Source organism: Penicillium griseofulvum, assembly GCF_001561935.1.
Source record: "Penicillium griseofulvum strain PG3 chromosome Unknown contig_6, whole genome shotgun sequence".
Taxonomy (NCBI): Eukaryota; Fungi; Ascomycota; class Eurotiomycetes; order Eurotiales; family Aspergillaceae; genus Penicillium; species Penicillium griseofulvum.
This window is the reverse complement of record NW_024467419.1, coordinates 1,343,948-1,369,904: the sequence shown is the minus strand read 5'-3', so window position 1 is coordinate 1,369,904 and position 25,957 is coordinate 1,343,948. Positions and strand designations below refer to the sequence as shown.

General features: G+C 47.5%; 10 protein-coding genes across 10 annotated transcripts; 5 read left to right on the top strand and 5 right to left on the bottom strand.

Annotated features, from left to right (window-relative positions):
• Window positions 1–1,604: 1,604 nt before the first annotated feature.
• On the bottom strand, window positions 1,605–3,202 carry PGRI_076180 (Major facilitator superfamily domain, general substrate transporter; the record flags this gene model as incomplete). The annotated part of the gene is made up of 2 exons (XM_040795332.1): window positions 1,605–2,257; window positions 2,314–3,202. 2 exons carry the CDS (start codon window positions 3,200–3,202, stop codon window positions 1,605–1,607), a joined length of 1,542 nt encoding a protein of 513 aa, XP_040653009.1.
• A 1,488-nt stretch (window positions 3,203–4,690) lies between these two features.
• PGRI_076170 (uncharacterized protein) lies at window positions 4,691–5,869 on the top strand (the record flags this gene model as incomplete). Its single annotated transcript, XM_040795331.1, has 5 exons — window positions 4,691–4,862; window positions 4,917–5,360; window positions 5,417–5,523; window positions 5,586–5,685; window positions 5,739–5,869. The coding sequence occupies 5 exons, from the start codon at window positions 4,691–4,693 to the stop codon at window positions 5,867–5,869; spliced, it is 954 nt and encodes a 317-aa protein (XP_040653008.1).
• A 987-nt stretch (window positions 5,870–6,856) lies between these two features.
• On the top strand, window positions 6,857–9,079 carry PGRI_076160 (LIM domain-containing protein; the record flags this gene model as incomplete). The annotated part of the gene is made up of 3 exons (XM_040795330.1): window positions 6,857–6,965; window positions 7,015–7,125; window positions 7,185–9,079. The coding sequence occupies 3 exons, from the start codon at window positions 6,857–6,859 to the stop codon at window positions 9,077–9,079; spliced, it is 2,115 nt and encodes a 704-aa protein (XP_040653007.1).
• Window positions 9,080–10,127: 1,048 nt separating this feature from the next.
• Window positions 10,128–11,930, top strand: PGRI_076150 (uncharacterized protein; the record flags this gene model as incomplete). Its single annotated transcript, XM_040795329.1, has 1 exon — window positions 10,128–11,930. The coding sequence occupies one exon, from the start codon at window positions 10,128–10,130 to the stop codon at window positions 11,928–11,930; it is 1,803 nt and encodes a 600-aa protein (XP_040653006.1).
• Window positions 11,931–12,741: 811 nt separating this feature from the next.
• Window positions 12,742–13,886, bottom strand: PGRI_076140 (glycerophosphodiester phosphodiesterase; the record flags this gene model as incomplete). The annotated part of the gene is made up of 4 exons (XM_040795328.1): window positions 12,742–13,326; window positions 13,376–13,555; window positions 13,603–13,790; window positions 13,841–13,886. The coding sequence occupies 4 exons, from the start codon at window positions 13,884–13,886 to the stop codon at window positions 12,742–12,744; spliced, it is 999 nt and encodes a 332-aa protein (XP_040653005.1).
• A 397-nt stretch (window positions 13,887–14,283) lies between these two features.
• Window positions 14,284–15,443, top strand: PGRI_076130 (zinc-dependent alcohol dehydrogenase family protein; the record flags this gene model as incomplete). The annotated part of the gene is made up of 3 exons (XM_040795327.1): window positions 14,284–14,422; window positions 14,477–14,923; window positions 14,974–15,443. The coding sequence occupies 3 exons, from the start codon at window positions 14,284–14,286 to the stop codon at window positions 15,441–15,443; spliced, it is 1,056 nt and encodes a 351-aa protein (XP_040653004.1).
• Window positions 15,444–15,495: 52 nt separating this feature from the next.
• On the bottom strand, window positions 15,496–16,068 carry PGRI_076120 (cupin domain-containing protein; the record flags this gene model as incomplete). Its single annotated transcript, XM_040795326.1, has 1 exon — window positions 15,496–16,068. One exon carries the CDS (start codon window positions 16,066–16,068, stop codon window positions 15,496–15,498), a length of 573 nt encoding a protein of 190 aa, XP_040653003.1.
• Window positions 16,069–16,933: 865 nt separating this feature from the next.
• On the bottom strand, window positions 16,934–18,567 carry PGRI_076110 (putative MFS transporter; the record flags this gene model as incomplete). Its single annotated transcript, XM_040795325.1, has 3 exons — window positions 16,934–18,192; window positions 18,247–18,309; window positions 18,360–18,567. The coding sequence occupies 3 exons, from the start codon at window positions 18,565–18,567 to the stop codon at window positions 16,934–16,936; spliced, it is 1,530 nt and encodes a 509-aa protein (XP_040653002.1).
• A 3,216-nt stretch (window positions 18,568–21,783) lies between these two features.
• On the top strand, window positions 21,784–23,126 carry PGRI_076100 (SGNH/GDSL hydrolase family protein; the record flags this gene model as incomplete). The annotated part of the gene is made up of 4 exons (XM_040795324.1): window positions 21,784–21,828; window positions 21,885–22,321; window positions 22,388–22,498; window positions 22,550–23,126. 4 exons carry the CDS (start codon window positions 21,784–21,786, stop codon window positions 23,124–23,126), a joined length of 1,170 nt encoding a protein of 389 aa, XP_040653001.1.
• Window positions 23,127–23,224: 98 nt separating this feature from the next.
• PGRI_076090 (purine-nucleoside phosphorylase) lies at window positions 23,225–24,465 on the bottom strand (the record flags this gene model as incomplete). The annotated part of the gene is made up of 2 exons (XM_040795323.1): window positions 23,225–24,298; window positions 24,349–24,465. 2 exons carry the CDS (start codon window positions 24,463–24,465, stop codon window positions 23,225–23,227), a joined length of 1,191 nt encoding a protein of 396 aa, XP_040653000.1.
• Between the last annotated feature and the right edge of the window lie 1,492 nt (window positions 24,466–25,957).

The following is a 25,957-nucleotide window of genomic DNA, read 5'->3' as shown; positions in this document are numbered from 1 at the left end:
AGCCCATACTATCATAACACATCTACCGAATTACCGCTTGACGTGCTCCGCTTCCGGGGGTTCCAAGGTTTTCTTTGGTGCCTGGCCCGGTACATTCCTTTCCCAATTCGAATTTCGGTGACCTTTTCTTCCAGGGGAGCTTCTAATTGTCAATTGAATGATAGTAATTCCTATATTTACTGAAATAATAACCGATGGAGTATCAATCAGACCACGAGCCTTTGCTTGAACCGTGCTGGAGGGGTAACCTCCGCGGGGCAGAATGGCGGTCAGCCCCTGACTTGGCCTGGTCTTGGCCCTAAATTTTGCTGCCTTTTTTTTCTCTTTATCGTTTCTTAGTCGTTACTAGTATCCTTCGCTTATTACGGCATATTCCCTCCAGAAACACATGTTAATTTGCGAACCTTGGGAGAGACGGCCCGGATAGCTCCGACAGCATAGCATCCCTCAAATTCGCTTTGAAATTCACAACTTTCCAGGGGTTTAACCAAAAGCTTTAACCGACAGCAATAATATGTAATAATATCAAACAATTCCTACTTTACTTTACTATAGAATAAGATAATGGATCCTGAAATGTTATCAATGCCCCACAACGGCAAGATCTTCTCAAGTTTCAAATCTCCAATCCCCTAACGCCTGTATCAGCCCTCTCCTTCAAAATGACCGTGAAAGCTTGTAACGCATCAGGCTGTGCCAAAACTGGCCTTTGGACCTGCTCAGCATGTGAGCCACCCAATGCCAAAGCTTAGTACTACAGCAGGGAGTGTCAGAAAGCCGACTTCAAAGTCCCATACTCAGCTATGCGCCTACAATCCCATACAACTGCTTCTTGATCCGAGCTACCCCTGTTGCCGGTGATAATCAGCCTGATGCAGCTTACATTGAGCCATTCCACCTCAAAGCCTATGGAAATTGGGGCCTCGAAATGAAAGAGCTCAGGGAAAGGCTTGGCTGGCCGCAAGCTGAGGAGGCTGGAAAATTCTATCCTCAGAAGGACATCGATACATGGTACTACTATATGTATCAATCGTCCGGTCACAACCTCCCCAAAAACAAACTTGCCAGTCAATGTTTGGGACGAACTGTGACGGGCGATGTTGCTGTCGTCAGATCGTCCCCGGCAGAGATCGACGATTACGAAGAGACTTTTACCAAAATGGACTTGAAAAAGACTATCGAGTATTACAAGACTGCAAACTCTCATGAAGTGTTTGAGCAGCGAGAACGCTCGCGTCTTTCCCCGGAAGATGGGGATGCCGGCGGACTTTTTGAAAGGTGTTCCTCACTTCAACTTCTAGGGTTTGAACCTGGTAACAGTGTGGTCGTATTTCCTCTCATGTATTCATCTGTGATTTGTTTCTCTTATATTGCTCAACTGTGTTACGCTGCTTTATGCATCTGTTGTTCTTGACGCTGCATTTCAATGTTGCGCACTTCCGAAAACATAGTGCGTTCTTCTATGGAAACAAATCATGTCTGCAATCCATAGATACCTCCATAGTATGGCTATTTCTCATTGACTGAACACTCCTGAGAATCATGTCCCTATTTCTTGTCCCTATTTCTTTTTGTCACAAAAAAAATGCTTATACTCTCAACCCTCAATCTTTCGGCACTCCATTGCCTTCTTTCTCCAAAGGGCCATCTTCCTGGGGTTGTCGCCCAGTTAACCTGTTAGGCAACTGCTTGGCCACACGAACAGGATCTAACCAACCTGTGGACATAATAAACACCTCATCTATATCTTCCAGCGACAGACCTGCAGTCTCCTGGCAAAACAGATAGATTATCGGTATCATCGCAAAGTTCAGAACGGCAAATATGAGAAAGTATTTCCATCCAATAGCGTTGAAAGCGATTGGTGTGACCTCAGCGATCAAAACACTCAGAGCCCAGTTTATGCCAGACCCGATACCATTGATAGTGGTACGCAGACTGAGAGGTGACACCTCAGATGCATAGAGGAAAGGTATGCCGCCAAACCCGAGAACCATGCTAAAGTGAAAGATGAACATAAAGACCACAGCTGCGTACATGGCGATGTGGTTTGTCGACTGGGAACTAAGCGCAGCCACGAGGATCATGGTGATTGCGTTGATTGTCGCACTTGACAACAACAAGAAGCGACGACCAAATCCTTCTATAGTGAACACACAGACAATGCCACCAAAGGCACCTGACAATTGATAAACCACGGCCAAAATCCTTGATGTTGTCGCGTCCAGGTGAAGATAGGTTTGGAAAATCGTCGTACCTAGTGGATCCATGAGCGAAGGACATTGGAAGGGATTGAGGGATTAGAGTACATACTGTAGTACGTGATACAGTTGACACCCGTCAGTTGTAGCAATATCAACCCACCTGCCGCAAGCGATACACGATGAAAGATTCTCTGATGACCCATGCGAAAGATTTGGCGCAGGGATCCATTACCAGCAATAGCTAACGAGGCCGTCACATCCGCTATCTCCTTCCCGATCATTTCACTTTCCATTTCCGTGTCTATCAATGCTGCTAATACCTCACGAGCAGCAGAGACTTTGCCCTGTTGGACCAGCCAACGGGGAGACTCAGGCATATGAGAAGTAAATATAATCACAGCTAAGCAAAATATGATAGGCAGACCAACTGGGACACGCCAGCTTGCACTATTGGGAACATATGACATCCCAAGATCGACAAGTAACGCCAGCGTAAGCCCCATAGCGACGAAGACGCCTGTGGTCCCGACATGCGCACCACGCTTGGCAGCTGGCGATATCTCCGATTGCCAGACAGGTACAGTGGCTAGCTGACCGCCGGTTCCTAGACCTAGGATAACTCGCGATACCACTAACTGAGAAAAAGGGAACGAACTAGCCATGAGGAAAGCCCCGATCATTTGCGTCACTGAGGCGAGTATGATAGTTCGTCGACGTCCAAGGATATCACCCAACCCAATGCAGGCGATGGCTCCTAAGAACCCGCCTGCGGCATACAGGGCCACCACAGCACCCTGTAATGTGGATTTGTGGTGTTTTTCTGAAGGGTGGGCATTGGTCACGTCGATTTGAGGAAATTGCGCTTTGAACCAGGGTAGGGTGAGAACTCCTCCTAGTAATGCTTGATTATAGCCTAGGGACATCATTGCAGGCATAACCACGCCAAGGAGTGCCGCGTAGTTGAGGCGGCTGCCTCGAAAGCCAAGAAATCGTGTCATGGCGTGCAAGGTTTGAAATAAGGCTATGTTTGGGTGGTTTGGTGTCAATTTGGAAGACTGCCGACGTGGTTTGGAATTAATCAGATATCTTGCAATTGTGTGGGGTGGATTCAATCCTTGCATTGATGTTACTTTATTGCATTCCAATCTCGAGATCAGCATCTAGAAACACATGTTTTACCAGTTCAGCAAGGTTAGCAGTAATATTTTGAGTTGCAGATCGAGATGATCGATGAATGCTGCGGGAGGTATAAGCAAGGGGTATATCATATTGTGTGGCTGTTGAACACTGTTACTATAACAAGACAATTTGACGGTCACATCATGATATATAATTTAACATCAAGACTTGTTGCGTGGGATTTCCATCAAATTTCGGACGTGGGATCAACTTATGGGGGCTGTTCGTGAATGATTCATTGAAGATATATATATGCGTATGGATATTACCTTCGACCAGTGGACAATTGCTTTTTTTTATTTTAGATTGTCATCTTCCCTTGAACTTAGGTAGTTAGTAAATATTTTACGCTAAGGTAAGATTAATCATCTCTATCATTGGCATAAATATATTGTGGCACCGGATTAAATCCCCCGCAGTGGAGAATGGGGAACTTCCCCGACGGAGGTGAAGAAATCAACTCCGTCATGCCCGGTCCGAAAAGCCAATGCTGGTAAGTAACGATCTAGATCCTTATCTTCTAGGATTTGAGGACTGACTATATTAAGTGATCCATGTCGTGTACTTCACCATAAATGTAATGCCGCTTAACGCCGCCCAGACCAGTTCTTCTCTAACTGTCGATAGGTGACGGAGTCTTGCCACAATGCGGCCGATGCGTTCGCACAGGTCGCGAATGCGCTCGAGGTAAAAAAGAAACTAAGTTCCGACAGGCCAAGGGTCGGACGACGCGCACTAAGTTTCCTAGCAATCAAGTTTGGCTTCGGCCACCACCTAGAGGTTGGATTTTCCACTCGGTTTCATTGATATCTAGTCTAACACCAAACCATTATTTAGTTGACTTTATACTCGAAAGTGGAAGCGGCCAGCCAGATGCCTCGACACAGACACAGAGCGCAAGTAATATTGAGTCACCTGCCGGGAGTTTGCATAGTCCTGCCGACTCCACTCCTATACCGGGGCCGTCTCCCGGATCTTCATATACCGCCCCTTTGCCGCAATATGGGTTCTCAAACCACCAAGTACATACGAGGAGTAGTGTTGTTTCAACTCCTCCGGTGGTGAGCACACCTGAACGATCATACCAACGGCCATGGCCGCTGAGAGATCCCCGCGAGGCGTATTTATTGCAACATTTTGTGGATAAAATTGCACCCTTTGTAAGTGATCATTTCTGTTTAAAATAAAATCCGGTAGTCTGACTGAGCGATATCAAGTTTGATTGCACGGATAGCCAGCAGCATTTTGCTATCCACATCCCTTACCGAGCACGCCGTTGCGACACATTATTCAATGCATTATTGGCCATGTCAGCTCGTCATTTGAATCGCACAACAGATTTTGACCCTTTCGTGTCAGACCATTACTACCAAGCATGCCTGGAGAAGTTGATCCCCGCGCTAGACGATCACAGTGTTACGATGGATGATGATTTGCTGGCTGCTACTGTCATTTTACGCTTGCTGGAAGAGTTTGATGGTGAGTAGTAGATGCATTCCCGCTTGTGCCAATAATCCAACTAACTGAGCATAGTCCCACTCGCCGGGTCGGATATTCGAGGCCACTCCTTTGGGACAAAGGCTTTCATACGGGGCCCATCAATGATGACTACAACCCCGAGTCTACGGCAGGCTGTCTACTGGAGTGGCCTCCGCCAGGAAATTTACAATGCCCTTAGCCTTCACCAAGCCCCAGATATTGGCCTGAGGTCCTTGAACTTGAGTTCCCATGTTAGCCCGCTGGGCCCTGATGCAGGTGATTGCGCATGGGCGAATGAAGCAATCACTCATTGTGCAGACGTTTTGATATTTTGTTTCGGGGAGGGACCTCGTTCGGTGGGGGTGCATGCAGAGCTTAAGGTACATAATCAGCAATGGAGGGAGACTCGGCCGGACTCTTTTGACCCATACTTTGTGGGTGAAGAGGTGGAGGTGGGAGTTAAATTGCCCGATATTCGTTATGGGTGTCCCTGGCATGGTACGTACCGAGGATATTTCTGGAAGTGAACTAAGGCTAATTACTTGGGACTATAGCAATTGGCAATCAATATATCGATCTTGCCCAGATTCTGCTTTCTGTGCATGACCCAAGTCTGCCGACCGTTGGACCTCTGCGCAGGCGTCTGATCCAGGAGGCTGATGTAAGTGTCTTAACTTTGAAACCTACGTTAAGTACCGAAACACAGACTGACAGGTAGTTTAGGACCATATCCGCCGGGGTGTTTGGACAGTCTGTGGCGCCTCATTATCCAATGCCTCTGTGCCCCCCGCCATGGTTGTTGGTTGCATGGCCATCCATCTATGTAAGCAGAAACTGCTCAATATCTTCTAAGTATGAGGCTAACTAATATCACAGGCGGCGATCGCTTCACAGACCCACATGAACAGCAGCTTTTGATCCAAGTTCTTATCCAAATGGATGCACTTCACGGCTGGCCTACGCATGTACTCCAGCGACAGCTTCGGGAGACGTGGGGCATACGTTGACTTTGTATCATTTAAATAGAAGTGAAAGAGAGAAAGTTGTCTCACGAAACTGAGCCGTGTCTGAGAATGCACAGACGCGACAGGTGATCGTCCCTCTCCCGTAACCAACAGCCCCATACTCGTAGCATCCCGTCCCCACGTCATATGCGAGTTTTCAAATGTCCGGGCTTGGCTTCATTTTTGCAACTACCTAAACGGTAGAAACGTATTAACAATGCTATGAGTATGTACTTCTGTTTTCGGACAAGTGTCAGGGCCATGCATCCATGGCGTTCGGTGGAAAAAGTAGTGGCCAGTAATATGAACGGATTGGGAAGAAAAATGGCCCCGCGGATCGCCAGGGTAAAACAAATTGATTGTTTTGTATTCGAATACTCCGATAAGTTTGGGATTTTATTAAAGCGCGTATATTTAAGGGAATCTTGGATGGGTTCATTCTGTACAACATCTGTATGTTGCATGAAGTACTCCGTACTGAGTACAGTAGTCGAATGTCAAAATTCAGATGGAGAGATATCTCTCCATCGAAAATGCACTCAAAAATCACCTACACAATATGATTGGTGACGGTGGAGGATCAGACTCCAAATACGGGCCAGTCGCGTTGCATTGTCTTTTTTCCCGTTTGATGTGCATATCCCTGAATGTGTTGCTCCACTGGTTTGAGAACAGGTATAACAGATATTGATATAGGGAGAGTAGGGGGTTTTAATTAAATATATAGTAAATAAGTTGTAGAAAGATGAAACAGCTATATCTAATTATGCAAAACAATCATATCAGATAATATAATAGCAATATACTAAATGGAACCCCCCTGAATAAGTTACGCACCCCCTTTCCGCACTGGAGACGCTACCCACACTAGCGTATTTTCTCAGAACACAAAGACATCCCCCCCCATACTGGAATTCTCCTAGACTTCACTTTCTTAGAATCTTCCCCATATCTCGGGATATGGCTTAAATTCGATGTTCACGATCCTTGATGGCGTCAATGAACATGGGCATGTTGCCCACCATAAAATGCTCCAATTGTGGGTGCAATGTTGAGATCTCCTCCATGGGAGATCATACTTGTATTCGAAATGATTTTGGTAGGCTTTGTATATTCAATACGACAGATCTATGCGCTGACTTTATTAGCAGTCGCACCTATCCCATCACCGCCTCCATCCGCAGGGTTTGACTCAGACCGATTTGTAGAGGCAAAGGTTGGCCGGGGGCCACCCCCGGCCATAGACCCCTCCGCTGCAAGTATGTCTCAAATCACCATGTGAGGAGTTGAAGGGATCTGTCACTAACCCTACATCTAGACCGAGCATTCTTGCAGCCAAATATGCCGACACCAGCTAACAGTGTCCATCTATCACCACTGCCTGCCAGTCCAGCACCATCTACACTGCGCCCGTCTCACAATCCGACCGAGGATCAATCTGAGAGCAACTTGGATACAGTTTTCTCATTTCCCATGCCTGGAAACAGGTCACCCACTGAAGTGAGGACACCAAGCCCAATGACGGATCGGAATCTCCTTAAACTACGAACAGCCCCGTCATCGGGATTGGGGCTGGGTTTGATGCCGGAGAATATGCAGCTTCCACCTAGTCCAATGCCACCCAAGTCCCCAGAGACGAACCATAACAGGGAGAATTCAGCGGCGAGCCACAGCAGTTACCGGTCGTCTTTCGCCAGCAGTCGCTACGGCGATTCCACAACAAGGTCATCAGCCAACAGCCTCTCGCGTGGCTTCCGGTCATTCATGGATGACACACCACCAGTGCCACTGGCACCTCTACGCACCCCTCACAAGACGTCTTTCCCCCGTGATTCTAACGTCTCGGTGGTTTCATCCCGGATTAGCAAGGAAGAAGCCAGTGGGTTCGACTTCGGTATACCTACAGGTCAGAACCAGACTACCGGACTACATGATCTCCCGGAGGAATCTCCTTCATTCCAGAATCAGACCGAATATGTCGCTTTCCGTCCTGGACAAACCCACCTTCACCCCGCGACAGCGGAAGCAGAGCCAGGTAGCGATGCGCCGCGGAAAGGTTCTAACGCGAGTACCACAAGTGCATTCTCTGTCACTAGCTTTGCCCGGGCACTTGGTCTGGATGACCAAATGAATCACTCTGAAAGCTCTGGCTCTGATTCATCGCCTTCCGATGCCCGCAGTGGTAGTTCTATGTCCAGTCTTCCATCCGATGGTAGCTTGAGTCGACACAAACCCACCGACCCTTTGAATCTATCCCCCTTGGTGGAAGACATGCCCGCCCGGACACGACAGACGATTGTAGAAATACCCGGCCGTATACGAAGCACCATGGAAGAAGTCCCACCCATCCCGGCTGCTTTCTTCAGCCCAGATTCACCTACCGACCCTTCAATCAACAAAGGTGGAGTGTCGTTAATTGCGGAGAGGAAGGAACCTCCAACTCCCATCCAAACACAACCACAACAATCGATACCCCGAAAACCACCACCACCTCAACGCTCATTCACAGCACCCATACCCCCACAACCTAAAACACCGACGACACCGACCCGGTCCGCGACTGGGCGTTCGAAGGGGAAGTGCAAGGGTTGCAATGAGACAATCACAGGCAAATCGATATCATCCTCAGATGGCCGCCTCACAGGTCGATACCACCGGGGCTGTTTCGTCTGCTTCGAATGCCACTCTCCCTTCCAAACAGTCGATTTCTACGTCCTCAACAACCGACCCTTCTGCGCGCAACATTACCACGAGCGCAACGGCTCCCTTTGCGCCGGTTGTCACACCGGCATCGAGGGCCACTACCTGGAGACCGTCGAGCGGAACCCTGCACGACCAGACCGCCGTCGATTCCACACCCAGTGTCTGCAGTGTCGTACATGCCACGTCCTTCTCAAAGGCGACTACTTCGAGTGGAATGGTGAAGTCTTCTGCGAAAGAGACGCTCGCAGAGCAGCCGCTGCCTCCCAGCACCACTACCCACCACCTGGTCCTGCTGGTCCTCCTGGTCCAGGTCGTCGCCGCCCACCAGGCTCATCTCCCCTAGCCCAGTCCGGCCACTTCCCACCAGGCTCGTACCCTCCACCTGGCGCAAGACTCGGACCTGGACCTCCACCCGGACCCGGACTCCACCCCGGCGCTAGATTCCCACCTGGAGCTGGGGGCGGAGGACGTTTCCCTGAACGACGCACCACTAAGCTTATGATGGTTTGAGCAAACCATCATTCTTTCCTGATTGGAAAGCGCTGAGTTGCACATTCCTTTTTTTTCCGCATCTCTATCGCGGATGGCGTTCCCACTTTGTTCATTCGTTTATATATCGCGATATACCCTGTGCTATCTCACCCATTTAACTTCCGCTGGCAATGGCGTTGATTTGTTTTTCTCTTGCATCGGGGCTGTCCTGTGAAACCCCATTGACGTGTTTTGTGATTTTTGGTCCGGCGTGTATTTGTTGATTTTAATGCCGAAATGTATCTAATGTGCTCTCTATCGGCTCGGTGTTTGGGCTGGTTATTTCTTGTACACGATTTGCAACTATAATATGAGCACCTGTTGATGTAATCTATCTACCAGGTCTAAAGCTAGGGAATATCCGCATGAGCTTTGAAAACGAAAACGTTCTGCTCGAGTTAGCGCTAAGGTGTTCTACGGTGGTGAATTCAGCATCTGTCAGACGGGTGAGGCTGCTAGCTGCAGCAAGAGCACCATCACCAGGATTCTGCCTAATGTCACGATCTGCTATCACCTGCTCATACAGGTTTGCTATTTCTTACTTCTTTATCTAAAGAGAGTGTTTGCTTCTAGATTTTTTGCTCATGATGCAGTATTTAATCCTTACGGATTCCCTGCTAGCTTCTTCCTCTTCTCTTTCTCTTCATCTTTGATATTCTACTTGAAATCCACTCTTTCTCCTTTGATAAAATCTGGCATGTAACACCTAACCAATCAAATGATAGCCCTGCATAGAGACAATCCTGTCGGCTGAATTATCACTCCACGCTTTACATAGTTCTTGGCATCATCTGCAAAGTCCTTTATCTTCCTTCATCTCCCATTCGGCAAAGGAGAGTCATACAGGGATGTCAATATACAAACTGGACAAATAGTACATACAAGGTAAGACGTGAGTATGCAAGGATGTGTTGTCCAAACTCGTGCGGGGTAATCCGTAGGACTCGTGCTGATTCAAATATCTCAAGGGACTCAATCCAAATCTCATTTGCCCTGACTATCATAATATCACCAAGCAAAGTAAACAATGGGTTCTATTTGGGTTGCAGACATACCTCGCCCGGAGTTGACAGATGAGAAGATCGGGCCATCCATCACGAATGTGGAGCATTTGTCTTCTTACAATTGGATTGAATCTTCCAGCCCTACTATTGCGGTTCCTGGCTGCCCGCCTCTTTGGTCTCCACCCCAAACACCCAGAAAAGTAGCCAAAGACTCTGGACTCATTTACATTGCTCAAAACGCGTTTCGCTATCCTGAAAGTCCGCTTGAACCACTTTTTCGCTCGCTGTACACCGAAAAACCCTCATACGATATACACCAAGCCGACTTGATAACTGATCGAAACAACATCCGCAAACTTCTGTCATTCATCAATCCAAAACTCTCTAGAAATGGACTGGAGCCTTTCACCATTGAAATTGAGACTACAAACAATACAGCAATCTTTTGTCGGGTAGAAACTGAAACACATACATTCGTCGGCCCACACGACTTCAGAGGCTACGGTCACGAGTTTGAGAAAGCCTTCACCACAACCCAAGTATCCGGCAGCACGGGACATCATCGGATTATCTCCTATAACTTGGAGGATTTGAAATTCATAGTACGCTACGAGACTGACGCTTACGTTGAAGAAACTTCGAAACTTCAAAGTGGTTCGGAAAATGAGACTTTTCTGAATATGATGGAAAATCTTTCTCTTTCACGACCCGAAACTTCCTCTCGTCTTGCCGAGTCCAAATTAGTGGTCCAGGAAAAAGGAAAACAGGTCCCAATTAATTCAACTCTTGAGATAAAAACACGCGTGTCCCACAAGCCTATCAACATCCAAGAGGTTCTTCCACAGCTGTGGGTATCGCAAACACCGAATGTTGTCTGTGCCTACCACAATGGTGGCACATTTGGATTACCGGAAGTCAAAAACGTCACTCGCGAGATTGCTGAATGGGAACGAAATCATGCCAATGACCTTTGGAGATTAGTTGTATTGGTCAAGGGAATCATAAGGGTAGTGAGAGAAAATGGTGGGAATGCTGTCGTAAAATACGACGGTCGAAGTGACAGCCTTGCGCTTTTGAAGAGCAAAGGGGGCAGGATGTTAGCTGATGATCTTTATTCGAAACTCGACGAAACGGGATCGACTGAAGCGATTGATACAAACTCTCGCAAAACAAGACTCAGAATTGGGGATACTTTCTACAATGTTGACATTTCGACGATACCATATTTATCAGCTTTTGTCAGGTTTCAAGGTGTTTCCCAGCCGCAAAAAACCGAATTCATTCACGGCAGTATTGCTTTGTTTGACGTTGCTCTCAGGGGCTTGGAATCAGGCTATCGGCAATGTTTCCGCTCTTTGCGAGATGATATCCCTCAGTACCACACCCTCTGTGAAACATATGATTTCCTTGGGGTCGACGTACTTGGCGGACAGTCAATTGATGATATTTTTGCTGATTTGAAGGCCTGCAAACCCGATTATCAACTCGAATATAAGCGTTATCGAGTTGTAAAGGGCGATAAATCTCGAGCACGGGACGCGGCATTTCGACTGCTATTTGTGATAATACGTGGGGAATTCAGCGATGAACAAAAAGATCCTGCCAAGGTTTACAACGCCGTGTTATTTATTGTCTCGCATCCAGGCACCTTCAAACAGGACACGAGAATTGCAGTGCGGTCAGTCTATGAGGAGCGCTTTGTTGTGTCCAAGAAGCAACGAAGTCAACTGGATCGTTGGAGAAAGGGGAATACTACTAACTGGTCAGAATGCGATACCACAACCGAGGATGAATCTGATGAGCCATATCTTTCTGACCAGTCTTAGGCCAACAAAATTCGTGAGCATGGTTTGTTTGGCTAGGTTGCTAGATATCTCTGGAAGCTGTAGTAGCGTATCTGCGATTCAATTTCTGGGTCTCAAGTCCAAAGATGTCAAACTTGCCTTCAATTATCCATTCTTTTGCATAGTTCTGTTCTTTTTGTACCGACATTAATAATTTTCGGTTTCAGATATACCTTTACACTCTCGCGCGCATGTCAAACCGTTTTCTAGACTGGTAGTTGTGTCATACAATACAGTAGGAAGACACCACAGGGTGTATTATACCCATGCTACCTAGTATGCCTCTCCATCCATAGTAGGAGGTAGATTGCCTCTACAATCGCCCATCTGCCTAGAAGATGTCAGTATTTAAGCACAGGCGAAACGACTTGGTTGCTAGACTTCCTGCTTCGAACTCGTATCTGATCCGTGATCTATCTAACAAATCGAAGCCGTATAGAAGATAATTGTAACGTTAAGCCGATAATAACAACAGATAAGGGGTCTAAATGGAAGAGAAAACGAGGGAGTAGCCATAGTTGGCTGAAAAGTGATAAGGGGCAAATAGAGGAGTCGGGCAGTCCGATTAGCCAAAGTTGTCGGGGCGTAGTAAGTGCAAAATAGAGAGGTAGAAGAATAGAAAAGTGAGAGAAAGGGAGAGTAGCGAAGATGTGACTAAAAACAAGCGCTTCAGATCCACCGTTTACAAGTTTAATAGACATGGTCTCTTTTCCCAATTCTCACCAATGACCCAAAATCATGCCTCATTATCTGATTACCCATTAATATACCATCGCACCATTATGCTATGTAACTATCTAGACTTCCGTTCCTCAAACTCTAGTCGCTCAACCGGAGCAAGATACATCCGTTTCAAGATCCACCCAAAGCAAATCACATAAAGCGCCACAGCAATAATCTCAATCCGCTGTCTCAACGGAATCCGATCTAAATTAGGATTCGGAACACCCAACACACCACTATGTTCCTTTTCCCACCCCTCACAAACCTGCCGGAACCGTCCGGGCTCATCGGAGATAACACCATCGATTTGATGTCGTATACACCAACGCATTAGATTCGGCGCATTCACCGTCCAGACATAAACCTGACGTCCTGCAGCACGCGCCTCGTCTAGAAACCCCCGTCCTAGCGGACCCATCAGGATCATCTGATTGATGTTGAAAGATACAAGTGGTATTTGTAGGAACTGGCGCGCATAGCTCACATCAACGCAGACAAGCGTCACCGCGTAGAGCGGTAGATGTTTTGCTCGCGCGGGTAGATACCGAGCAGACCAGCAGCCTAGAATGATTCGACGGTGCCAGGGTACAGTTGATGGTACTGAGTCGATTGTTTTGGAAATAAGGTCCATTATAGCGAAGGGTTCATTGGTGAGCTGGGAATGGATGTTAGCCTTGGAAAGATAATATGTCAAGAATAAATACCTTTATATCGAGCAAAATCCAGAAATCCTCCCGGCCTGGTTGACTTAGGTATTCCAATACATCGATTAACCGCGGCATGGGTTCGTGGGGGGCTTGTAGAGTTCGTAGAGTCTTTAGATACTCCCAGTCACAGTCGATTACTTTCTTCTTGATGCCGAAGCAGCGCATCAGGCTTGCATCCTTGGATGTATGAGCGTGGTTCTATATCATGGGGTGGGTGTGCGTACGTGTGATAAAACCACGATCCCATCGCGGGAGATGTGAAGGTCCAGCTCGAGGGCGTGTGCTCCTGCCCGGATTGCTCCATCTATTGATAGTAGGGTGTTCTCGGGGTATTGGCCTTTGAATCCTCGGTGGGCGATGGCTTGAGGGAGACGTGGGGAGGCACGGGAAACCGGTGAGTGGTGGAAATGAGCTTGCGGAATTGTGTTAGTTTGACCATGCCGGTTGTGGAGGGTTGCGTACCTGGAATTCCATGTGGATGCTCTGCTAGAGGTGATGTGTCGTCCATTTTGAAAGGAATTGTGAGTGTTGATGGAGAGAAGAATGGAGATTCGGTGATCAAACAGGGCCATCGGAGTTTGGCGGAGTTAGGCCCCGCTTCGTGGGTGACTGTGCATTGTTCATATTGCTGCCTGGAGTTGGAGTTCTTCCAGGTGCAGGGGTGCCAAATGGCCGGGTTCAGGTTCTAGAGATATTCATATGGTCATTGACCAAGAGAAAGCTGCCATGTAGAGAAGTTGGCGAGGTCGAATAGAGATTACTCAGCACCTGCAGGCGTCCAGCCCGGCTCCACCTGAGGCGTTAGTGATGGATTACTCCAAATTTCTCCAACCTGATTTATAACTTCGGTCTTTAACTCAGGGTCCTTTTCAATCAAACATCTTCTTCAACTAAAGTCGTGAGAAATGGCCGTTAAACAATGGATCACGCCCTTGAAGGGCATTGACAGCCTTAGCCAGACGGAAGTTCCAATGCCCGCACCAGGGCCGAACGAAGTATTGGTAGAGATCCGAGCTGTCTCTCTAAACTACCGCGACGTGGAAGGTAAGTCGCCCGCCAAGAATTGACCAGGATCTAGATTGACAGAATTTTATAAAGTGACCAAGGGCGAGTATAAACACCACAAATCCGCCGAACAGGATGCCACCATCGTACCCTGCTCGGACATGTGTGGAGTGGTGACGCAGGTTGGATCTAGCGTGACGAAGTGGACAGTCGGCGACCGGGTGCTTTCGACTTTCCTACCCGATCATCAAACCGGCCAGGTCACTGAAAAGGAGCTTGGCAGAAGTCTGGGGCTGCCGCAGGATGGTGTCCTTGCAACACACCGCGTGTTCCCCGACCACAGCCTGGTAAAGGCACCTAGCTTCATGTCAGATGAGGAGGCGGCTACGCTTCCTATTGCTTCGGTCACATCGTGGATGTCTATCAATGGTATGCGACCGATGGGGCAGAGTGGCGGAAAGGACGAATATGTCTTGCTCCAGGGAACTGGTGGTGTGGCTATTGCCGGACTGCAGATTGCAAAGGCGGCTGGTGCGAAAGGTGGGTGGATTTATCACCGTTCATTGGCGCAAATTCTAATCTACAAACAGTTATTATCACATCTTCGTCCGATGCCAAATTGGACCAGGCTAAAGAGCTAGGTGCTGATTTTACTATCAACTACCGCACCAACCCGAACTGGGAAGAGGAGGTGATGAAGGTGACTGAGAACCACGGCGCTGATATAATCTTGGAAGTTGGCGGTGCCAAAACGCTGCGGAAGAGCTTTGATTGCGTCGCTTTCGGAGGATTGATCAACTGCATTGGCTATGTCTCAGGCAAGGTTGATGCTGATGACGACCGCCTGAATGTCAATCTCCTGGCTCTCCGTCGGACGGTTACCCTCAAAGGAATTATCAACGGTCCCAAGGATCGATTTGAAGAGATGATCCGTTTCTATGAGACAAAGCAGGTTCACCCAGTAGTTAACCGGGTATTTTCGTTTGCCGAGGCGAAGGCAGCATTCAGATTCCTGGAAAGTGGCAGCCACTTTGGAAAGGTAGTTATCAAAGTTCAATAGAGCCATGAAGCTCTGAAAAAGAAATTCATTTTCAAAATATCCTAAGAGACCCTCAATTCTTGTCATTGCCACTCGGCTTGAGTATCCCAGTCGCAAGGCCCAGTTCTTCTCCCAATTCCTTCCCACCCACCGACAATTTCTTGCAATCCTGTAGCACAAACAGGAGACGGGCCCATTCTGTCTTGCTGGGGTTGCGCCACCCATGCATCGTAGCCCGTTGTACCGCAACATCACCTCGGTTCATGATAACCGGCTCGCTATCTTCCAAGACCATTTCAATCTGACCTTCCAGCACCACGCCATAGTCTAGACTCTGTGTCCGGTGAACCACAACAAGGTTGTCCGGGGCGAAATCCACAATTCGGCATACGGTTCCACCAGGGTTAACAAGGCCCAGCTCGTTCGATTGTATCAATGTCTCGTGGGTCTTGATATCCGCATCATTGTTGAGATCCGCAGGGAATTTCGTCGTATAAATAACGTTGAATGCCATCTTGCTTTCTTCAAGTGATTCCCATTCACCCGGTGTCGAGGAATGGATCACTGCTCTCCCGGCCTCATTGTGGCCTGTGATATGGCGAGTGATGGGCCGCAAAGGCGACATTTGACTGGTATTGGATGCCATTGTTTATAGGGCGTGAGATGTGGTCGGAAGTGTTAGGCTTTCAAAATCAGATACTTGTACGAGAGGCCCCTCGGATGGTTTTATAGTGATGCCAACGCTGCCAAACACGTACCCTTGCTCCACGTGATGCGGGGCAGGTTACATGTCAGCTTGCACACCAGCAATCTAGATGAGAATCTCACTGGCCTGCGCGGATCTTTGTTCGGAGTGGCATGTTCAAAGCAACCAACATGTTAGACCTAATTGAAAGATTGTCAATGCAGTTGCCATTTTGAGCGACACGGGACCCAATGGCTTATGGTTGTGAGATTGGTCAAGATTGCCCACACAGGGGAAAAGCAAGGAGAAACATGCCGAAGAGATGTCCAGCTACATCGATGTGGCCCGAGGTAGCTGCCGGATTCTTTCTCAGTCTACGGAATACGGATAGGCCCGTTAGCACCATCCTACGCTAGGTACGCCTCCGGGGCTGGGCGAAAGGAGTTTTGGCGAGCTGAATATCTCAAAGGAGTATGGAGTTCGGAGTAACCTTTTTTTTAATATTTTGGCTTTTATTCCGAGTTCCAAGATTAACACACCTGGCTTTCCGGCCCCAATTGTTCAGCCCACTAAACGCCGCATGACCTTTAAGCAATCGCACGGGCCTGACTATCCAAAACAAGAAAGAAAAAAAAAAACGATTGCAAAACCGGCTCGTTTATTCCGGAAGCCCCCACGCTTTGGTTTTGCGGGGAGAGCGGGGGAGAGATCATTTGTGAAGCTGAAAGTCATGTAAGCGAGAATTAGGGGACCTCGGGAATGCGAGACTGATAGATGGATATTTATTTCGCTCAGCTAAGTATAGACATGATGATCCGACCTCCTTTTACAAAAACCATCGGAACTCAACAGATGCCGGTCCATCTCTCATTCGCTCCGTCGGAATATCCCGCGCCCGGAGCGTGACTCCATCACGACGGTCGCGTCGTTTGTTATCAATTATCATGTAGAATGCCAGTGCAGCTGTCAAGCAAGCGCCAGTAGCACCAAATGCAGCAACGCTAATCAGCGCGGGCATATACTTGGGTGCATCTTGCTTCCGGAACAAATTGCTGCTCACTAAGCCCATCAAGTTGGCCAATGGCACACCGATACTGGTCAACAGTACACGACGGCCCTCGTGGGCGATGTTATTATTATACCATGTGCTGAGCATGACGGATGGGGCGGATGTTCCCCAAGTCATCATGAAAGTTGCGAAGTAGGCGACCTGGAGGTTATTCTGGACATCATCGATGGATGCATAGATCATGAATCCGGAGAAAGTGAACAGGAAGCCCAGAACGATGAATGGTGATCGGAGTCTGGTCCAATCAGAGGAGAAGGCTAGAACGAGCAGCATGACTGCTCCTGTCACATTTGGTGCAACTGTGTACAGGTTGGTTTTGACGGTGGGATAACCCAACCGGCCCACGATCTGCGGCATGAATAGCGCAACACCCTGCAACGGCACACCGAGACAGATTTCAATGCACAAGAAAGCGTATGTAGTGGGGTGCTTGAAAATGCCAAGGGCCTCGCGAAAGCTAAACTCCTCATTGACCACTGCACTGGAATCAACTTGGATTCGGTGGAAGGCTAGTGCCTTCTCCTCGTCAGATAAGAACTTGGCCTCGGCGGCACTCCGTGGGAGATATAGGAATGCAAATACAGCGAAGAGAACAGTGACGCCACCTTCAATAATGAACAGGTAGCGCCAATTGGGGAGATTAGATCCCTCGATCTGGAATACTCCGAATGCAATGAGTCCGGAAAACGCGTTTGCGATGTTCGACGCAGCGTAGAAAATAGCCAGACGACGAGCCAGCTCGCCACGACGGTAAAATGTGGTCAAGTAGTAAATGACCAGTGGGAAGAATGCAGCCTCGGACATGCCCAGGAACCAGCGCAAGGCAAACATGCCGCTAAAATTGAAGGCGGCGGACGAGAGGATGGTGAAGGAACCAAATGAGAACATCAGGATTGGAAGTACGCGCGCTGGACTGAACTTCTTTCCGAGCATCGAAAAGGGCGGTGCGAAGATCACGAATGGAACGAAAAAGATTGATAAGAGGAGATTATACTCATTCGGCTTGAAGTTCAGATCTAACTATGCGATTAATTTTGAGTGCCTACCGCTTGGATTGAGGTCTTACATACCCTTGCTCATCCCATCAGTTTCTGCATTTCCCAGATTCCCCTTATCTAGCGCATTGAATAGATCTGTCGCTAGTCAGTTCCCCCGCATGGCTGACGATATTCGGTAGACTTACACATGACCGCGAGGATAGGGAGCAAGCGATAGTCAAACTTCCGACAGAGACGTCGTTCAGCTTTATGGTCGACGACTCGGGTCACCTCGTCAATAACACCCGGGGCAGAGCCATATCCTTTCAATGTGACAGGCTCCTCAATGGTGCCCATAGTGTCGGTTTTCTTCACTGTGCCATCAGGCGACGGCGCTCGCGCTGGACTCGTCATGTTTTATCCAAGGTAATAAAATATACAGGAAGTCCAAGTGCACTATTCAAAGTTATAAAGCTGCAGATGTGCGCTTCTTATCGAAAAAGAGAGGTGACATCCCTTGCTCTATTAGATAACAAGACCTCGGGAATGTTGCATTGCCTATGCATGGATAGCAAGCACCCCCACGTTTCTCCGCATGGGAGCTTTGGGCTGATTGGGCAAAGATCGCCGGAGATGGTCGCATTGGGGGGAGTTTACGGACTTGTTCATCGTCTTATCTGCGGGGAAGAGGATCCCTCAAGCTTCAAATAGTCGAATCCTGGCTATATCCTTCATAGTAAATGTTCGTATCGTAGCTGCCGTTTCCTCTTCCTTCCGACCCCATTTTATGTCTCGCCGGTTTAGTATTGTTCTAAAACTAGATATTTCCATAAACAGGCGATATAGAAGCTTGGAAGTTAGGGTTGTATCCGCCCAAAAAATAGGGGTTGCATCTCATGACCTCACCACATTAAGCCACCTTGGAATATGACAGCAGATCTGACTGCAAAATTCCCGGAAAGTGGTTTTGGGGTCTCCAGGGACTTAAAGTTTATTTGAACTTCTATGTCTTCCTTTCAGGGACATTAGCATATTCTTTGAAATGAGGCGATCATCCCAGCATTGCCAATTCAATTTTCGAACCAAATTCGAATCACTTACTTATTTTATTCTTAAGCTAAATAGTATAGAGTGATTGTATAATTAATGATAGGAAGACAATTTATACTTGAACGAAGTGGTAAGTGACAAGGTTGCCCCTTCCGTTTTAGTGCTCAGACCTTGCCGCTTTAGCTTACCGAGTAGGACTGAGCTGAGACTCTGGTGAGTAGTCAGTCTAGTCAATTCACTGACCCTCGTCTGATTCGCTCGCTGAGCAGGACGTGGGCGTCGGATCTAGCAGCTTATAAAGCGACCTAAATAAACTGCACTCGCTAGGCGGCTTACATGTCACCTACCCCATTATCACGATCCTACAGTTACTTGCGCCACATGAGGCCTGGAGGACCATTGGTGTGAAGATACGTAATTAGATAGATATGCTTCAACACTTATTTTCTATTATGGGGTAATACTTGCCAGTGACAAAATTAAAGGTGCGGCCATCTGCTATATGACAAAGGGTTCTGATAACCGGGTACTTAGTGGATGAAAGGTGCAAGTTAAGTTAGTGAATAGTGATAGAAATCTAGCAGTACAATGTATAGCATTTTCAGGTACATATATGTAACTATAGTTGTCTCTAACCGATACAACAAGCATTGTCGGCCGCTTATACGTGCTTGTGATGTCTTTTCGGTGGTCTTTTTCAGCGGTCTTCTCAGATGTTCTGCTTATATCTCTTAAAGTATTTTCTCCCTTTTGACAATTTCAATTTACGGCAAAAGAATGGCAGCAAAAAGCTTAACGGACTTGTCCATATACATATAGTCTAGATATCAAGGACGCGGGAATTACAACATTTAATCCGACTAAGTAATCAATAAATGCACTTATTGGATGATCCCATCTCTGCCATTTGCTAGTTTGGCTCCATACTGTGATCTTTGTCATTTGCTAGATTGTTTGCTACATTTACAGGGTATAAATATCCTACGCAGCAGTATAGACGTCAGGGGTCAAACCCCCATTTCTGAACAATATAATGCCTTGATACCTCATTTTTTGAGATAAGACCAGCAGAATAAATAAAATACTTAAATTATTATCACAAGAATTGTTCGCTGCATAAGCGGCCTTGTGATGTCTTTTCAGTGGTCTTTTCAGTGGTCTCCTCACTGAGTCCCTATTTTATATGTCGACGGCCACAAAAAGGCGAAAACGGCTCAATTTGTGCAAGCGACCTTTCAACATCTGATAAAGCGGTGCAAGGAGCGATGAAGAACCAGGCCAAAAATAGACATCAAGGCATCGAAATTCTCTAGAACTAGGGGTTTGACCCCTGGCGTCTATACCGATGCGTACAGGGTATAAATATTCTGCTATCACGTAGATTTTATAATCAGGAACTCTCTTCTTCTTTATCTCTATCTCGCTTCTCGGCATTGATAAACATACTTTCAAAGGTTCTTCCTGAAACCCGATGACTCTATCCGCTGCATAAGGCTGATCTCACTAGCTTACCTGAAAGCCCGAAGACACCTTGAAGATACATCGAATTCATCTCCACTTATGTCCGCTCTTAAGCAACCGTTTAGAGACATCTCGCAACACTCGAAACTCTTCAAACCCTCGGGTGATTCCTCCCCCCTTTTATCGCCATACTAGCCACACTTCTGGCCACACTCCTCTTCAGCTGGTTCAGCGAAGCCTTTTCCTCATTGTCTCATTATTGGCAGCATAGAGACGGCATTCCTCGGCTATGGTGTCCGCTTTGGCTGGGATATATGAAACATGTGTTCCATTTTAGCATCATCTCGCTCGATGGCGTGTTTCCGGGCCGGAGTTAAGAGTGGAAAAGAAGTACAGATATAGATTGTTTCAAAAAAATTCAAGTTGATTATCCTTCAAAGCAAGTCACAAATAAAAGTTGGATCTGTCCTCTTGGGTACATATTGTAGACTGAATATGGACTGAGCTCAGTGAAACTCATCCTGGGCCCAATCTGAAACTTACTCAAGTCTGACTCTGACCTCATGAAGGTGGTAGTTAAGATAGGAAAATTCCAGTATTATTAGGGGAAGTTTAATACAAACAAGTGAAGAATAATTTTCCAGGGGCACACGTAGATGCCATCGTGGTCTTAACAGATATATTGCAACATATATCACAACAATTTTCTATATCTGGAGTCCACTATTATCAGGATTTTGACATTTATCCAATTATCCAGGATGCCGCCAAAAATTGTAGATGAATTTAGCCATTTCCCCCGCAATTTGTCTTCACGGGGAACATATGCGGCGGGGAAATCGAAGATCTAAATTTCAGACAGAATTTACCCACATTATCCGGACACAAGCTAACTGGCTATAAATGGTAGATTGAGGTTCAAATTGAAATGTGGGCGAATACGTGACCTTTGCATCAGCAGGTGGACTACCTGCCATGATCTTCACCATGTTTCAACTCAGATCTATATTTCTAATCTGTCTGTCATGCATCAATATAGTATCTTCCTACCCGTTACTGGCGCGAGAAAACAATGACGGCAAGTCGAGAGACTCGCACTGGGTGAATATATGGACTACTATGCCCCAGTTGGTCGAGCCCGCTAATCTACCTCCTGCTCCATTTGTACGTTGGTTTTCATTGTCACAGTAAATGCCCCAATACTGACAATTGGAGTGCAGAATGGATCCACCTCGGTGTTCAGTAATACTACAATTCGTCAAACCCTGCAGGTTTCATTAGCTGCACAAGAGATTCGTATTCGACTCTCTAATGCATTCGGCGCAAACGATCTCAAGATCTCCAAAGTGACCGTCGGCCTGCCGGAAAAACCGCAGGTAGGGACCAGTGGTCTACAGACAGAGACAGTGAAACCCGTATCATTCAATGGAAGCCCAGATGTGGAGATCCCAACTGGTGGACTGGCTGCGTCAGACCCGATAAAGTTCCCTGTGAAGGCCCAGTCGGTTCTCATGATCAACATATACCTCGAAGAGGGCCAGCAAGGCTTCTCTATCACTGGTCATCCTGGAAGTAGAACAAGTTCATACCTCGCTTTTGGGGATTGGACTGGCGCAAAGAACCTCACAGACTCATCTTTTAAGAGCACAGATCATTGGTGAGCTTTCTCCTGCAAACCCCTTGGCTTGCACAAACACGACTCTATATCTAACCCCTATTTTAGGTACCTAATAAGTGGAGTCGAGGCTTTACTACCTTCCAAGTCTAGTGCATTCGTAATCATTGGTGACAGTATCACCGATGGACGAGGAAGCACTACAAATGGCAATAATCGGTAAGTGGACCGTCCTGCGATGCATGTTTATAGCTCAACTTATGGTTATAGTTGGCCGGATCTGTTGCTAGCAAGAATGCAAAAGCATAGACCCACATCAACCATCGCCATTCTCAACCAAGCCGCTGGTGGAAATCGTATCCTACAAGATGGCCTAGGTCCAAACGTGATCAGCCGTCTTGACCGTGACGTCCTAGCCCAATCGGGTGTGCGATATGCGATGATCTTCGAAGGCGTCAATGATATCGGTGTCGCTGCTAGTGATACAGCCACACAGGCGGAGATCGAGAAGAAACTCAAGGCGGCATATAAACAAATCGCGACACGGGTGCATGCCCTAGGCATTCCGATATTTGGCGCCACTATCCCACCGTTCGGCTCATCACCGACGTCCGACTATGAGCAACCTTACTCAAGCGTTGAGCGGGAGAAGACTCGTCAACAAATCAACAAATTCATCCGGCAAAGTGGTGTATTTGATGAGGTACTGGACTTTGATCGGGCATTGAGGGATCCGCATGCACCGTCTCAGTTGCTGGAAAAATATGATTCGGGAGACCATCTCCATCCTAATGTGGCGGGGTATCAGGCGTTGGCTGATTATTTCCCTCTTGGGGTATTCGAGTGAACCTCGTATGATTCGGAGTGTCCAATGCAAAATATAAGTACATAGTCTTCAGATATGAACAAATGAAAGCTTTCAAACTTCCAGCAAAAAGAGCATATTTAAGCACGACGCGTGAACCGATTCTGAACGTTACGCTTGTAAGCACCGCCACCGATGAGAGCCTGCTTGCGTCCAGGGCCGAAGTCTGGAACACCACCCAGAGAACCGAAGATATCACCGACGTAGTTGTTGGCCTTGACACCAGCAGCAAAAGTCTCATCCCATCCGTCCAGAATACCCTCCACGACCTTGATACCAGCAACATAGAGATTCTTAATAGCGGGCTCGAATGCGCCCTGCTCCGAGGATTGGAAAAGGTTGTAAGATGCCGACGCGCCGGGGTAGGGACGATCGAAGTCAGACGCCGTGCGCATGACGATAATGCGAGAGAAATCGGTCAGTTTGTGAATCGAGGATCGGAGCAAGACTTCGAACGTGGCGTTATCCTCCTGTGCGGTTGCGCAATAATCGCCCGTTCCATTAGTCAACACCTTGGTGGTGTTTTCGAACGTCGAGCCGAGGATATGGCCGCTGAAGTATACATCAGTGGTCGCGACGTCGCATTCAACAACACTGGGTGGCAAGGTGGCAGCCTTGTACTTCCCACTGGGGGTCTTGTAGCGAGCGCGGTAGGCCTGAGCAGTGGCGGAGTCGGAGAGGTTTGCCTTGCGCGCGAAATTGGCGGCAATTGTGCGCAGGTCGGCGTTTACTTCGAAGACCTCTGTGCCGTAGATACTGGTCGGGTACTGGCCTGGGAAATCGGTGCCTTGGGCGATATATCCGGTGGTATAGTTGCTGGGAAGCTCGCGGATATCAATTTCGTACTGCAGAGCGACCTGCACTGCGTACCGAGCAAAGGTCGCGGATGCAGTGGTGACTTTGTTAGGGTTGACGCCGGCAATTCCCGCGACGAAGAAGTAGGTTTGCGTGAGGTCGAACAGAGGGGAGAAAGCAACGGAGGTTACAGTGGCAGCAGCGTTGATCTCGCCTTCTCCGGTAATAAGCTGACAAACTTCATAGTCTTCGGTGCAGTGGACATCTGGGAACAGCGGTGAGAGACCGGGAATAGTGATGTTGTGGGCAAGCAAGTCGAATTCAGGGATGTTCCACCAAGCTTCGGCTTCAGGTTCGAACTGTCATGATTTATTAGCGACATTACATTTCTGTCGGTGGAAGCGCATACCATTGACACAATGAAAACCTTAGGCGCAATTGCTCCATGGCCCTTGTGGGGCATAGTGGCGGCGCATAATGAGCTGCCGGTGAGCAGCAACGCCGACAAAGTTTGAAGTAGGTGCATGTTGAGAAAATTTGCAGTGACAATTGAAGGTTCTTGCGCCGAAGCTTTCTATTTGTAGGGCGAAGATTTTGTTTTCCTTGCGTCTTTCACACTACAAATGGATCATCGATGAGTGGACATATTGGTGACTTGATTAGGGCAAGATCAACATCAGTCCGTGGAGCGAGTTGGAGTAACTTGCTCAAAACAATACCGGAGATTGTCCTATTGGCCTTCATAATAGAGTTTTATTAGTTCGAGATAGAAAAAAGAAACAAGAGATTGTTGATTCTTGGTACTTGTCTTTTAATTGGCCATTTTGTATTTCGATGTGGGTATGCGATTCCACAACTTATCTTCTTACGACGACAATTGCTTTTAAGCATCGGAGCTTGCCGGCGGGTCCATTGCAGAGATTGCAGTCGGCTATGAAGAATCTTGTGAACAGCAGCATATTTGGGGATCTGAAGATGCATTCTGATCTGATCGCGACATCCTACCTTCGTGCTCAAGCGCCTGTCCTGTGTAGCAGAAGTGTGTCGATCGTAGAAAATCGTAAGCCTCACTGCCGTGACACCTCTATCAAACAACATATGAGGTTAAACATGCACTTTCTTCCAAACCAGTTGATGGTTCCACGTGTCTGTCAATCACGAAGGACCCCAATATCTTCTAGGCCGTCAACATGACATACACTGAGTTCAGCTGAGATCTGTTGTATGATCGCATTGTCAAATTCATCCCCTCAAATGGAAAACTTCCTCAGCAGGAATTTCCTGGACCGGAAGCATCTTCAATCCCACAAATATTGCGCTGAAAGGCCTTTGTTTAATACATGCCCGAGGCATCCATCATTCCACTCATAGAACCTTCGTATCCTCCTAATATCAGGACCTCCCATTCTACCTTCACATTGTAAAAGCCCCATATCCTTCTCGTAAACTTAAGTCATACCAATTAGTCCGATAAAGGCCTCGAATTTGTCCTTTATCTACGCCTTAATGAATCTATCTGTGGCGTTCTTTTCAGTCTCAACACGGTGATTGCCACATGTCCTTGTGGGACGGCGTCTTTGACGAAGAGATAGCGTCGTGTGAGCCACCTATTAGCTGAGTTCCCTCCCCTTTTCGACAGCAAAAGCTACGAATTGATGCTATCCGTAAAGATCTCTACCGCGTGGTGCTTTGGCAGCTGGAGTCATTTGGCAACTTTGCTCAGCCACATTACATCTCGGCAAGGCTGATCCGGAGAGATTCAATGAAAAAGAATTACTTTGATGTCTCGGGTCCCTGTGGTGCTTATCTCTGAATATTTCCGATGGATACTTGATACTCGCGTTATACCAGTTGAGTTCATCACTGCCCGCCGTCAATCTGTTGGAAATATCGTCTTTATCGGATCGGGTCTATGTTGTGTCCGGCATCAATCGGGTCCAAGGCTTCCTGTGTATTAGATGATAAGAAGAAATAGAGTGTAAGGCGGGCCTACCTTTATGGAAAGCAGCTAGACAGCT